Here is a 16,191-nt window from a genome sequence, read left to right on the forward strand (position 1 = left end):
TTACCCTCTCCACTCTTTAATTACAACCTTTTAGCTTCTTTCCCTTTACTCTCTCATTTAAAGAAAGTAGACTTGATTCTTTCTTTCCTGGCAGAGGCTTTGGAGTGTTTTTTTAAGAAGAACCCTGTAGAGTTAAGCTTTAAGGTTGAAGAATCTCCATCTGCTGGTCTTCCTTTTCAGTGCCAGCATCGGAGTATGGCGGTGACCCTGACGCTGGTTCGTCATTCAATAAAGATGCAACTGCTGGCTCTTACAACGATCACACAGACCACTTTAGAAAAGAGCAGTGATCTGTGACCGTCCCCTGCTGTGTGCCACTTTTGACAGGCGACTCCACCGCACTAATATTAGATGCATGTCCTCTGTATATTAGACAGTTATAATGAGGTCAGTCATGAACGTCTGTTAGTGTAATAGTTCATTTGGGAGGGCAGCAGAAGGAGCTTGTTGTCATTGTGGCGCAAGGTTGTCGGCACCAAGTCTTAGATGACTTTGATGCTTGTTTCTGTCTCCCCGTCACAGCTGAAGTTATCTCATTAGGCGCCCTAATTAGCATCACACTTTGCCCCACCCTGAATACAAACATGCTAAGTGGCACAATTAATGATTTTATCTGACAACATTTCAGCTAACTCAGAACACATTTAGCTGAAATCATCTCTTTTGTATTATTTTCAGAAAAATGCTGTCAACATAAAAAGGAGACACATATCAGATATAAGAATACTTCAAATATTTGTTTAAAAGTATAATTAAGTATAGAAAAAAATATTTTCGACAATAACATACTTATTGAGACTAAATTGGGCCACTCTTAGTTAATAAAAAGTATACTTAACAGTATACTTAAAGTCACCTTCTGGTATACTGTTAGTTTACTGACGATAAACTTTAAGTTTACTTTAAGTTTATGAAAGTACGCTTTGAAATATATATAATTTTGTCTTTAGGTTTCTTTTGTTTTACAAGTAATACATGTCTACTGATTAATGTATGGAAATATTATATTTTATTATATTATTATTATATTATATTTTTTAATATACTAGAAATATCCCAAGAATACAGCTACAGTGTTCCCCCGCTTATTTGCGTTTCTTTATTCGTGGTTTCACGGATTTGTACATTTTTTTTCAGTTACATGATTATTCGAGTTCGTCACAAAAACTCAAGACAACTCAAGAAGATTGTATGAAATTTTTGCAGCGCTGCTGAAGGGAATCTCTGCACAGCAGAACCCCCTACAGAGCGTGGAGGGGCAGAGGGGCGGAGAGGCAGAGGAGCGTGGACGGCACTCTTTATGGTGTCAATGTTTTTAATGAATGTTTTACAAAGTATAATCAGAAGTGTTTTTGATGAGTAAGAATTGCTAACAGACATCCTCTGACTGCTGGGATTAGGATGGGGGTTTTCCTGTATTCGCGGATTCTCCATACTTATTTTTGGTAAGAGAAACTATGCAACTTAAACTAGGAAATTATGTATCAGTTTAAAAAAATCCTGACAAATAAGTTTGAAGGTTTAAATTGGTATTAATGCTGAATTAGGAAACATTAAAAGTATCCAAAATGTTGAGGAAGGTTCTAATTTATCCAGAAAAGAAAGGTATTTTCACAAGGAATGAATGCAATATGCTATAAACAAACAAATCACTCCACGATAGGCATGGAACGACCTGACAAACCTCCTATTTACAAAAAAACCCAAAACATCTATTTATAACTTATTTTAGAATCAACTCATTAAAACTCCATTGGTTCATTGGAAAACCCCATTTTTTAATAAATAGTTTCTGCAGAAATTTGACTGAGTTGTGGGCGGGACCATTGATGCAGATCAATCCTGCCCCCCTTCCCTTCCCCACTGCGAAGCAGAGCAGCACAGAGAGCTTAAGGCCCGGTCAGCATATTGTCTATGTTACAAATACACTTCTTTTTAAATAGCTCTTTTGTCTCCCCCTGATTCATAAGGATTTGAATAATGAAATACTCAGAAATGCAATTTTGAGATATTTTTTTACCTTACAGGCTCTCAGAAAACTGCTCCCAGAGCATGTTAAAAATGCCAAAAAACACAATTTTCATTGAAGTGGTTCTTTAACAAGTGATAAATCAAAGATTTCAATCCCTGATTAGTCACTTTTCCATTGAGCTCCCATCATGACCTTTTCATGGAAGCAAGCTCTCATGTCTTCCTGCGCTAATGACTCATAAGAGCACATCATGTGGGCCAGCCGTGGCTCAGTAAAGTGGATGTCTGCTGGACCTTAGCCCGCTTCATGTTCAAGTGGTCCTATTCATAAAACAAGACAGTAGCTCTATTCACACAGCTGTTCATTGCAGCCTTTTTTCCTGCCTCGCAGTGCTGTGTGAAGTGTGAGGAGGCACAACGGATAGACACTTTGTTCTGCCTCTGTTCTGCACTGTATCCTTCAGGGGTAGTGGCAGAGGTGGGACGAGCGATGCGTGACCTGTCAAAGCTGAATGGCAGCCCACAACACTCCTGACAGGGACGGTGAAGCCAAATCCTCTTCTGCAGCATGGGTTGGCTGTGTCTAATATAGCACAGTTTGATTGTAAATAGCTATTGAGTAAAGGAAAAAGTGCCAACATTTTTTCCTTTCCCCAACTAAAACTAGAGTCTTGCAAAGCACAGCTTTTCATGATGTTGAACAAAATAGTCCCCTTGCACACCAAAGAAAACATGCTTTTTTCTAGAAATCTTTTCAGAATAAGAAAAAAATATAATTAAAACAATTTGTACTACGGAGATGGACAGTTAGCCTTTTCAATCATTGTAAAAAATGGGGAAATATCAAGTTGTTTCCAGACATTCTGAAAGCATGTGATTTAGCAACTTGATTTACCATATTTTTTGCACTAGAAGGCACATTTAAGCCTATTTTCCCTTAAAATCTACAGTAAGTCTCATAATTCTCAAATATATATTAGTTAGGTTGGTGCTTACTAAAGCTGAACCAGTTTTTAGAGCTACACAGCGCTCTGTAAAAACGTTTGGTGGGGTGTTATTGTGAAAATACGCTAATGTTGCTAACGTGTAGCACTGTTGGATTGTGTGGTTTTTTTTACGTTTTACTAACAAAGTTGGGAGTTAGCGTAGTCACATTAATTTTTTTGGTGGTATCAGTCTGTTTTTCACGTGTTGCAAACAAGGTTGGGAGATACAGGTATAAATATGCTAATTTGGCTAACACTTCTAGCGTGGCTAATGTGAGTAACCATGAACACAGTTAATAGAGTCAGAATGACTGATGGACTTCTCTTTGACTGTTTTGTGTCTACCTATAGTTTGGTGCACCTTATATATGACATAAATTTAACAATAGACCATTAATTGACAGTGCACCTTATAGTGCATAAAATACTGTAAACTTAGGGTGTACTGAGAATGGAAAAACCGTCTGGTCCGGAACGAGTCCTGGACCCTGTGTTTAGTTCAGACCGTTATCAAGCTGACATTTGTATTTCAAACTAAAGCTTGTAGACAAAACTACACGACTAAAGATCTCTTCAGTCATCCGCCAGGAATTATGAGCAAAGCAACTAAGGCAGAAATTATAGAAATCCTGCACTTTTTAATCCTTGTCGCAATAGTTCATTGATTCAATCTTTATATTTTGCTGACCAATTTCGAACGTCTGTATCAAGGTCAGGTATATTAGTTTTTACTGCTACTTTAGTACGGTGGAGGGATACAAGGCGGTTACTGAGGAGACGACGGCCAAGAAGGTACACTGATAAGTGTTTATGACGTATAGATTATCGTGAAAACAAGTTGAGAAGCAATGTATATAACCTTAGAGTTGATTTTAATCCGCCTGTATTCATCCGACCAAATTTCGAAGAGACAATGTCTCATCATTGTCGTATTATTTAAGATAATTCTGTTAAAGGTAGCTTTTAGGCGCCATGTAACGAGACACAAAAAAAGAATGTAATAAATGTTTTCTACTGTGTCAAAATAAAGGTTTTAACAAGTAAGCAGTTGGAGCCATTTTCTCTAATTTTATAACACGACAATCGCTGCTTTACATGTGTTTGTGACTCATAGGTTGCTTCATTCCTACTCTGTTTACATCACGTGACCACCAGCTATGGAGGTCGTTTTGCTTCAGTCGTCCCACTCTGAGTGCGAAGCAGAGCTCAGTACGATTGGAAACGAACCAAGACCACCTCGAAAGATGGGTCAGAGAGTGGGTCCTGGTCCCAGACCACGGTCCACTTGGCAGTATTCAGGCTGAAAATGTGTTCCAGATTATCAGGATAAGTGAACTCTGGTTCACTTTAAGCAAACTAAGTATGTCCAGTCTGAAAACACCCTTAGATGTAACAGCTGCAAAAAAGGTGAGCTTGAACAGACACCCCGAGGATCTCATAATGTTACAGATATATTCTAATTGTAATGAATTGTTGAATTCGTTCTTGTTTTAGGGCTACAAAAGTCATTCAGTAGTACTAAAAAGTGCACTTAATCCATACTTAGAGATGAAAACATTTAGCTTTGGTGAGAAAGCTGACGTATCAGGAGGGTAACTTTCTGGAGGTCTTCCAGGACAAGATATACACAAGTGAATGCATGAGTGTGTACAATACAGTTGCTGGCAGTTATTTTAGCAAGCTGCATGCATGGTGGCTCAGTGTATTAAAACAGAACACAGTCTGTTAACTTTTAAACAGACTGAGAAGCAACACTCACCAGCCCATATAACACTCCATCGGGCAGATTTGCATCTGGAGATAAATGGCTGTACAGTATTTTTTATGCAGAGATGTAATTGATATTTTAAATCACGAGTGAATGCTGTAAAAAAATGTCTTTTATTACAGGACCTTTTACAGCTCGACATTAAAACAATACTTCAACTAACTTTTAATAGGAAGTTGTTATTGTATACCTTAAATTATAATCTCAGGGTCAACTAAGATATGGATCACTTTTGACCAATATTAATTGCAAACTTGAATTGTAAGCTGTTTCTTCTTCAAGTCCAGTTAGGCTCAGGATAAAACGGTATAGTACCAGGTCATAAGGAGGAAGAAAAGTTTGACAACAAATTTGACCAACATTGTCAATCCTGCATATTAATGATCTCTTTATTGATCCATTAGGGGATTATAAAGCCTGATTATCGCCAGCTATGTAGCTGAAAAACTGTTTGGTTTTTAGGAAAGATTAAGTTTAGGAGACATTCTTTAGACACAATTAGACAAGCAGTTATTAAGTTTGTAGAGATTAAAGGAAAGCGATCATCTTTATTACTCATTTTATGTGGTGCTCATACTTAACATTACATTAGACACAACATTATATTGTATACATTTTCAGGAATGAAGGCAATCAATACTTTAATTATTTGGCAACAAGGACAATAAAAGTAAGTAATAGTGATGACTATTTGATGACCTTTTTTCTTTAGACAGGGTAACAACTGCAGCTCTTTCAAAGCCTCAGACTGTGTTGCAGTTCTCTTATCTCCCTGCATCTTCACACTTTGCAGACCCGCTGAACAAATGCTGCAAGCGACCCCAGAGATGTTGAAGTAATAAAATGCAATTCTCATACAGATTATTGCACCATCAAAGGATAAAAGATATAAAAACAGGTGTTATATAATGGGGTAGACATCAAAAATGGTATATTTTGTGGAGGATACATTGAATTGTTGTAAAGTTGCCTTGGGCAGCACATGGTGGTGCAGATAGACTGATAGTGTTTGTTTTTAGAACATTTTATAGAAAAGTCATTGTATGGAAACGTATGGTAAGCATTTTTAATCTGCCTTTTTTCTCCAAACAACTAATCTGACAAACCAGATACATACATTTGTCCACCATTTACCTGTTTTCTTTTCTTTTATATGTGCTTTTTAATATAAATGTACTGATGAAAAGAAAAAGACTCCTGAAAAACTTTTCACAATACTTAATATAATGATATTCCTCAATTCAGAGCATTCACACTATTTTAAAAATGCAATCAATGCAGCAAAAATTGTTAAATTGACTAGAGATTGTATGCTTAATGCCCAATTTACATGTTTGCTCAAATACAAAAGGCTCAATTCTGTTTTCTGCCATTAATTTACCCTTTACAAGACATTTTTCATAAAATGTGCAAAGTTTTCACATCAAAATGTAAATTAGTTGAACCTGGTATAAGATGTCGGCAATTTTGAAGATTGTTAAATTTAGACTTTTTTAGCACCAGTTTAAATGACATTTAAGACCTCGTGTGCAAATACAATTAAGTCAAGATTAGCATGCAGACGATCATTAATACACATATACAGACTAAAGGAATGCAATGTAAATGTTATATTCCACTCAATGTGTCACTTTGATGTTGTGTTTGATAGTTCTTTTGCTTTTTTTCCAGAAATTCTGATGGAGACTTGGTTTTTCGAATTTTATTAAAAGATTTTGTTACAAATCTGAAGGAAAATTGGATGAAGATACAAAAATGAGGGTTGGTGGTACTCTAAAAGGCTGTTCCAAAAAAGCAGAATTTGTGCACTTTCTCATCAATGGGAAGAAGACAGGAATTCATATGTTAATGTTGGTAGAGAAAAAAATAAAATGTGAAACAACAACTTCAAATGCTAGTACCAGAACACATCAGAGTATATCGAAATTGGTCCTGGAAGAGGTACCAGACCACAGACAGTTAAAAATATATATAAAATTATTATTACAGGAAAAGCAAGGACCCTATACTTCCCCATAACAAGTTACTGGGCCTTCACCTGGGAGCCACACTCTAAAAACAATACATTTAGGGTTATACAAAATAAAATATGCAAAACTTTTTAATATACCAGTGTCCTAATGTCCTACAATGCACAAAAATTCAATAAAAGATTTTTTTCAGATTTTTGAAAAGTCAAAAAAGATATATTTTTTCTGAAGCAGTTAGAAAGCAATACAGACAGACGGAGAGGGTGAAATTGAGGCAGACACCAACATGATTACTCTGAGACTCTGCCCGAGCGCAGCTTGTAATAAAAGTAATAGCATTCTGGAGCAGTAATAAATACATCCACTGTGTGAACACTGTCTCTCTGTCTCGGTGTCGGAGTATTCTCTGGTCATATAGACTCAGCAGGAAGAAGCTCCGGTGGGGTGTTGGGGAGCAGACGCTCAAAGTTTACAGTAAATTATGCAGACCAGCCTGTAAACGTCATTCATACAGAGAAAAACAATAAAGTCTGCAGTTTGACTGTCACTAAACTTTTGGTTTAGATAAAAAAGTTACTTATGGCAACATGCATTTCTTAATGGCCATTCTGTCTTCTCTCTACATTGTTTTGAACTACCTTTGCTGGCAGACTGAGCCCACTTGGCATCACAACTAAACCATCACATAAAAGCTTATTTCAGTCAGAGCAAATTGAACTGAAGCCCTTTGAATCTAAATGAAACTGTAACTTGCAATACAATTGAAGCTCTTGCAAGGAAACATGATGTTTATGGAAAGATATCTGCAAACTGGTTTTGGCATAGCAGTTCAGTCACTACAGGAAGTCTGATTATTCTGTTTCCTTTTCCTCAAAGTGTAAGTCACAACTGCCCTAACAGGTGCTGTTTGCAGGTGAGGAATGGGCAAACCTGTAAGGGGCACGTACTGAATAATATAGTCACAGACTGCCCAGTGAGTCTGTAGAGAGAAGATGTTGATGCACATTTTTTTTTCTACGGGAATATTGCACGGGACAGGTCGTAGAGGACACAGAAGGGTGAAATAAGGTTGAAATAGGTGAGGTGCAGTTGTATCCTACAGAGTGTTCCATTTTTTGGCCTGTACGGGTCAATGTCCGGGTTCAAAACACATTTGTGTTTTTTGTCTTTCTATTCATCATTCTTATTTCTAATTATCCCCTCCCAACCTTCTTTTCATCATCAGTTCTTCGGACAAAGGTTATATCACCTCCTTGCTTAATGCTACCTTTACACCGAGAATGAGACGCGCCTCCTTGAACACGCTTTTAGCATCAGGTGTCCACACTGGAACGTTGCTACACAGGACTAGCACATGAACCTATACTTGGAAGAAGCTTGGCGTGAAATGTGGAAGCGGTGCAAACATCGTGAATCTTGCTCCAGGTTAACAGCTCTATTCTGGCATATTAAAGATGCTCATAAATAATTGATGAAATATTATCTTGTCAGCGTTTCAAATCGATACAAGTGTCGAAAAATGAAATTTTGCAATACATCACCAAATCAATTTTTCCCTACACCTCTAATGTTTTGTACATAAAGCCTATGAAAGCAGTCTTAAAATTACTTTCTCAATTCTACACACTAAGTAATGTCAAAGAAAAAGTTGAGAACTTCTGTGAAAGTCATAAGAACCAAGTCACACCAACTCTAGCAGTTTGATCCTGTATTAACAACCTGTATCCCCTGAGGAAAGTAAAAAAATAAATAAATACATTGATGCAAGATTGCTGCTAACCAAGCAAGTTATTGACGCCAAAAGAAATCACTTTTCCCAGAGAGTGAAATGGAGAGATAGGAGGCGTGTGGGGGACAGAGTGGTGCTGTTAGCCAGAGGTGCCAATTGGCCAGGTCAAATATAATTACCACAAATAGAGGACAAACACACACAGTCATGTACACCCACACACACAAAGCAGCCCACAAGCTGCTGTGTTTGTCTAAAGCGATCACTGAAAGGATGTGAACCCCCGGCTGTTAAAAAGGGTTTAACAGACGAACAAAAGACACTTGTGTTTGAATTGAAGAAGCTACTTTTTTGCTGTACACCTAAATGTAGCTGCTGGCTATAGCTGCTAAAATCGATGGATAACTAAGTAAAACTACACATTATAGGCACTTCAACGTGATTGCATTTTCCATTGGGAACAAAAGCTGTATAGAAATGGCAGCAAAAAACGACGTTTGTGTTGCAGTGAAGAAAGAGCAAAGGTCAGCAAATGCTTCAATAAATAGCAGATGTTTGCATTATACGCCGGTGCAGACACGTTTCATCTTTCACTCAATTAACTGCTGGACATTTTCTAACAGCCCAGATTATTGGAGTTAATGTATAAATTATGCGCTGCATCAATTCATTACGCTGCTCTATGAGCTGCTGTACATTTGTTTTTGTGTGCGATGATAAAAGCAGTGCTTTGTGTAATGCTTTTAAGCTGCTATTAGACCGAAGGGTAAAAAAAAAAAAAAAAAAAAAAGTGTCTCATAACACTCAGCTATTCCCGGTTTGAATGGCAGACTGTAAATGAAAAGGACAACCTCACACAATCTGGAGGAGTCGATCAGAAATCCATTTCACTTATTCAGACAGAACACAATGACAGGGTGTTTATTTTTAGAGCAAAAATTGTATAAATCTGGACTCTTTTTCATATAATAGGCAGGTGTCTGAGGAACGCACAGAAGAAAATCCTCCAGGAAAACTAAAACTGACATCTGCACTGATCACTGTGATGGATGCCGTCTTCTACATGAAGTAATAAAGTTTTACCTAATACCATCAAGATCCCAAATATGAGAGACGAATATTGTTTTCTATGACTCAAGTGGTAAAACGTTTCTCTCAGAATGAGATTTATCCCCAAGAGGTCAAGCTATACCCTTGACCTCTTGGGGATCTCTAAAAGGGGTCTCTAACCTTTTTTGCTGAAAGAGCCATTTGGGTCAGTTTCTTATTGACAAAAACCCAACAGGAACTGCATACTTTTACATATAAAAAATACACTTATCTCACATTTTTGTGGCTACTTAGTCATTCATTTATAAAATACAACTTTTACATATTTTCTATGATTGAATTTTAGCAAGATTGTGCATTTCTATGTATAACAATTTTAACTTTTTGACAGTAGTCCTTTCAAAATAAAATACATCCTGTTTAAATATGATCCACCTGCTTAACTTGAATAAAAAATCCCAAATAATCAAGTCAAACATGGTATTTTCTGCCAGTATGACTTTGGTGCAGCTTCATCCTGTTTCTCCTTCTAATGAATATAAACATGACACCATTGGTCTAAAATTCTTTTTTTTTGCCTAATCTCTAAATGTAGCAGCAGCAAGATAAAGTTATTGTAATACCAAACCCCTTTTATAAAAGATTAAACCTTTTACTGTCGATTTTTGCTCAGTTATCTGACATTTTGAAAGTACAAACATAAATGATGAAACTTAATTAACTGAAAATAGATCTACAAAAACTTCAAACCTATTATTTATTCAAATTGTTAGCATTTTTCTACAAAGCCAAAGAACTACAATGGAGGAGCAGAAGAGCCAGGTCAAGACTGACTGCAATTTTTTCACAAAAGAAACCAAAAGACAACCGAAATCTGAAGACTAGAAATGGTTGATGGTTTTGAATCTCAATACTTGTGAAACTTTTTCATTTAAACTTTCAATTTGAAAAAAATGTAAATCAACATGGTTGGGGTTTTTTTAATCATCAAATTGTGCCTAAATAGCAATTATTGACAAGGAAGCATGTGATAATCTGATTATTATGTGTTGCATTCTCCTTCAAAGCATATTTAGGGGACGAGAAAAAAAAAAGACATTTTGCTACCATAGTAGGTCTATATTACTGGACCAAAATTATTTTGTTTAAAATGTATTTAAAGGTTTGCTCAATTTAAAAGCGGATTCTAGAATAATCTAAAGGCGTTCTTCAATATAATTCTTACTAATACCCTCACTACCTTTTATAAAATCTGATTAAAACTCAGCTAAAGCCTTTGAATATATTGTGTTTCAGATTTATGGTCTTTTAGAACAAATGTAAAATGGAGATGTCTGTTTTTGGAAAAAAAAAAACTTGAAATTCTTTGGATAAAGATCTTAAATCAGTAAATACTCCTAAAGTAGGTAGGTTAAATGTAAAAAAAAAAAAGGTTAATACAAGTGAAATTTAATTTAGCATTAGTAAATAAGTATGTATTTATTTATGTATCTGTAATATATGTGTGTGTACATATAGTATGCATGTATATGTGTGTATATATATGAATATGTATTTGGTTATATTTTTGTTTTTTATGTTTGTGGCATCTTTGTCAACTTTCTGTGTAAACAGTTTCTTTTGGATGGGCTTTGATAAGAATGATGCTTCAGTCCATTCATTTATGGTTGATGCTGGTTGTTATTTAAAGGTGATGAAATGTTAATTTTATACAACCAATCAAATAAACTTCAACTTCAAATGTTCCAGTAAAGTATATGAGGTGAAAAAACAACTTTTAGTGAATATCAAGACAAGAGAAATTGTTTTTTGGGGGAAGATATAAAAGCTTAAAGTGATCAAAGACCTTTCCATCGTACAGAAATTGTACTTTTTTCTTTCTTGATAATAAGAAGTGGTGGTTGGCAGACGCTGGTACACAGCGCCAGACCAGGTGTCCTCATGTTTGCATGGAGAGAGTGGGGAAGGTGGCAGACAAGCAGCAGATGGGACGATGGATGGGCCTTAACTGTCATGCATTCATGAATACTAAATGAGACAAAAAAGAAGAAGAATTCCATCACAGCTATTTTGAGAAATGACATGATTTTTTTTTTTTTTTTTACAAAATGAACGCTTTTAATTAACAATGTTTTAACTTTGGGAGGATTTAATCATCGGCGCAAAGAAGGAACTAGTGTGTTTTATCATTTAATATTTTAACTGAATTCTAGCTGCTATTAAATGTATATCAATTATTTGATCTCACAATTGTGCTTTATTATTACTTTATCTCTTTTTCCATTTGTCTTTCTCTACTTCCTGGAGTCCAACCAAAGCGCCAAAATGTGACCCTAATCGACAAGTTTGACATCTGTTGTACTTTGCAGCTTAGTAAGCCTCGAGCTGCAGTGCATTTGAAAGATTGTAAGCGTGAGTGAACTGCAGAGGTGAGCAGAATATTGCAAACTAGATTAAGGGCAGCTTGTCCTCACCCCCTCCCTCCTCCCAGGTGCCCTTGGGGCCCACTCTTCTAAGTCTCCGCTTTTTCTTTCTATTTGTCGCGCCTTCTCTCTCTTGCTTCCTGTTTCTCTTTATGTCTGACTTTAATCTTGTGTGTGTCACCATCGTCTTATTAATGCAAACGCTTACCTGCCTTGTGTGTGTGTGTGCAGGTGTCTCCTCCTGTGTCTAGGAGTTTGGAGTTAGTAAAAATAGCAAGCTGACTCATCACGCGGCGCTCAAATGAGAACTGGTCCAACCACCAACCCACACACAAATGACACACAGCCGAGGCTGCATCGAGCCATTTGTATGCTAAAATGGAGCTGACTTTGAAGGACCGCGATGGCCAGCTGAGGCTCCTGATTGAGAGCGCTGATGAGATACAGAAGGTTGCACAAACAGCCAATGAGCTTGGCCCCTCTTGGCTCATCCTTGAGACTGAGTTTCTCACATGAATAACGCCAAAGACGGAGATGGCACAGAAGAAAGGCCTGGACAGAAAGCTGGCATTTTGTGCTTGAATGGTTTGATTCAGAAGAAGGAAATAAACAAGCATCCCAAAAAGAAAATAAGAAAAAAACTTTCTCTACTGTACAGAAGTCAAATAAAAGCCAGAGCACATCACATTTATTTCTAATTTATTTCTTTTAATGACCAGTGAAAGATACCGCCCTCATCATTTGTCTCGTCCCATAAGGAGTTCAGTGATTACCGAGGTCTTCCAGACATTAATCCTTGTCGAAGACAGATAATTGTCCTCAACTGAGGACAAACTAACTCCAAATAAACTCCACAACAAGAGCACGACAGTTTTTAAAGACCCACTCCAATGAAAATGCTGTGTTTTTAACATGTTTTTGTGGCATTTTTGTGCCTCTTTTTGTGCTAAATCATAGGAATAGAATTATGATAGTTTGAGGTCTATGTATCACATTGATACGGGTTCTATTTTCCAGTGAAACTCGCACTGTAAACGGCTGGTCTGATTGGACCAGAGTCACTAATTTTGTTTCATCCCTTTGGTGAAATGACTATAAAAGATTGTTGACTCCTTTAACATAAATTACAATTAAAGTTGTGCTTCTGAGTATTTCTTTATTTAAATCACTAAACAAACTATTAGACTGAAAAATGATTGTAGTGGGATTTATCTATTTATTTTTACATTTATTAAAGATTTTTTTTGATATTATGAATTTCTTTTCTATTAACTGTCAAACTTAGAAAGATGTCTAAAAAGTTGGCTGCATATTAACTTAAACTGCTCCAAATTTTAGCTTGTTTTGAGTAAGAACAATGATGGAGGAAAAGTTTCTCATAAGACCAAAATAATCCAAAAAAAAGTGTGTTTTTCAGATTTGGCTAGTTTGCAGTGACCCTCTTAACTCTGATATTTCTTGTGCTGCAATAATTCTCAAGCTTTCCCTGCAAGTGAGTCTTTTTCTGCACAGCTTTGCAAAATACTGACCACCAAGTGGTGCAGCTACAGTCCAAGCTCCTGAGAATGATAGAAAACAGAGTGTTTTTTTATCTTGTAAAATGCTTTACATGCAACTTTTATCTAGAAACTATAAAGACTTCCTTGTATTTGATTCAAAAAGTTTATCAAGTAGAAATTACAAATAATTTATAGAAATCAGTGCTTCATGCCTAAAACATCTTACAGTTTGTTACTTGATATTAAAGTGTTCATATTGTCGTTTAATGTAAGCCTGCACACTACAAACTCAAAAGAAATAGTCCAATGAAATTTACCCTAACATGAATAATGCCTTTTTTTTGGTATATTTGGATTATTTGCTCTTTTCGCTACACATAATACCCTGGATACCCTCATTGTTTATTTAGTGGCGTAAGCTTTTATTCACTTTCATGTCCCACTGTGTGATTCTAGTGAGTAGAATTTTTTTTTCTTTACTTACGTTTCCGTTTTGTAGGTGCCACATCTCTCCAGAGGGATCTTCATCACCCTGTCACTCAGCCCAACAAACAGAGATCTGTCGCTGTGCAGGATCTGAAGGCTCAGGATTGGCTCTCGCACACCTGGTGGGAGGAGCTCCATCTCCTCCAGGTAGCAGCCCTGCAAGTTCTTGTTGGATGTCGCCAGTGCTTTCAGAATAGTGCCGTATTCTAAAGCGAAAAAATGAGAGCGAGTGAGTTTAAGTTGATAAGCAAAAATGAAGTCGTCTTTGTCACCAACCTGTGCTGATGTACATGACGTGGTAGAGGGTGTCCATTCCCTGAACGATGTCTACAACCAGGTTTGAAAAGCGAACGTCATCCTGCATGACGAGCGGATCGACAGACTCGGGCTGCACGACGTCGTTCATGAGGTAGAGCCGCTGAGCATCCTGCAGACTGCGCTCTGTCAAGCCCTCATTGGGACCCCGATCGCTTATAGTTCCACACTGAAGATGAGAGACAGACGGTGAGATGGCAGAGGGGCCGCTGAAGCAGATACAGTGATCAGAGGGCATGTTTCTGATTCCAACAGCAAATGTAAATACCACAGATTATATGATATGGCATCTAACCTGGATATACTTTTGTATGAATTCAATTTAAGTACAATTTAAGCATTTCACACTATATGATCATTCAGTTTAAGTAAAAAACTGGTAGAAAAATTAATATTCTGGGGCAATTTGTGAGATTTTGACATATATTTAAATTAGTGCTGTTATGAAATTAATGTTTTATTAGATTAATTTATCATAACCTGTAATTTTAAATCTAATATTAGTATATTATTTAATCTAAGCAAAGAATTGCAGTAAAATTCTGCTTTTTGAGGTATTTTCATTTAAATTAGTGACATTGTAGCACAGTAAAGGATCAAAACACAACAAAAAAAGAGGCCTAATTAAGTTTTTTATTGTTCTTATTATAACAAACTTCCAACCTTTACTTGAACACCACTAAGGGATATTTTTTCAAATATCAAACTAAACTTTTGGTCGAATTGAATGTATCAAAAAACACTAGGAACACTTTTCTGAGTAATTAAGAAATACTGACCACAATCTTCTTTTTAGCATAATCATAATGTTGACATGCCTTATTGCACAGTTTACTGTGGAATAATCAAATGGGCAATGATGACATCACATCCGGAACACCAAGAGTGACATCAGACCGCCGTTTCCAGATGAGTACAAATAAAATGCTCATGGAAGTAAACAGTTGGACCCTTGTTTTTATATTTGAGGATGCAAATAGCTGTAAATTAGATTAAAGTTATAGAAAACTAAATAATATGTCTGTAATTAATTAACATGACTTTTCTGATTCCATACAAAGCACTCATCACTGTTTTCGTTTTATTTGTGTCACTAACCTAAAAAAATGTTTAAACATCCCAAGTTTTTTACTAAATAAAGTTTTTAAATAAAAATGCACCATTGGACAATGTAACTGGTTGGGAAACAACTGATAAAACAACTTAATCTGTTTTTTTTTTCTTTAAAATGTTTCAGAATCTTAAAGTTGTGGTGCAGCATATGGTAAAATTACATGAATCAATATATATTCCTAACATTAAATACTTTTTTTGCCTATAAATCAAACTATTAATAGCTTTTTATTAGAAAAAATTCATCTTTTCATCATTTTCATTTTATGTTACACATCTTTCAAAAGTTAAATTTGTTGTATCATTTTAAATTTAGGAAGTTATTTTTTTAACTTATTTATAGAAATGTTTATTCTTTTTATAACTACATACATTTCAGATTTAATTTTTATTTTAAATATAAGTTATATTCTTATTTACCATAATTAAGAACGGTCTGAGATTTTCATATATATATAAATTACTAAAAGCACTATCAGTGCACCCAGATGACAAATAAAACCGCCTTCTCTGTTCTCCACCACCTTTTAAAATGTATAGTTCCGGGATTGTTTTAAACAGAAGCATCAATTTGGGAAAACGGCGCTCCTCCACAGTCATGAGTGTATAAAGTGAAATGAGTTCATGTGCAGAAGATTAAAGAACACAAGTGTCTTCATTCTCAGGAGAAACAGTTTAACTGCCCACCAGGGCTCTACCTGGAACCACTGATAAGCTGCTGGGTATATGAAGGGCTTATTGCCTCCCTGACATCATGTATCAGTGAAAACAAAGCTAGAATGTAATAGGCTGTATCAGCCTAATGTGAGGATAAAATGGCTTGCATTCCGCCTGCAGCTATTTGTCGTTTGCCTCATTTTCTTAGCTGTGCCAGTTCCGAC

General features: G+C 36.2%; 1 protein-coding gene across 3 annotated transcripts in view; it reads right to left on the reverse strand.

The window, feature by feature from the left end:
• The window catches only part of sema5ba (sema domain, seven thrombospondin repeats (type 1 and type 1-like), transmembrane domain (TM) and short cytoplasmic domain, (semaphorin) 5Ba), a 215,916-nt gene that overhangs the window by 35,768 nt on the left and 163,957 nt on the right, over positions 1-16,191 (reverse strand). For all 3 annotated transcript variants that reach the window (XM_036209693.1, XM_036209692.1, XM_024286265.2), the window contains exons 11-12: positions 14,159-14,366; positions 13,881-14,088 (exon numbers count right to left, since the gene is read on the reverse strand). In XM_036209693.1, the coding sequence (XP_036065586.1) occupies positions 13,881-14,088; positions 14,159-14,366 (416 nt within the window). The remainder of the gene's footprint in view (positions 1-13,880; positions 14,089-14,158; positions 14,367-16,191) is intronic.

The sequence above is a fragment of the Oryzias melastigma genome, linkage group LG21 (assembly GCF_002922805.2).
Source record: "Oryzias melastigma strain HK-1 linkage group LG21, ASM292280v2, whole genome shotgun sequence".
Lineage (NCBI taxonomy): Eukaryota > Metazoa > Chordata > Actinopteri > Beloniformes > Adrianichthyidae > Oryzias > Oryzias melastigma.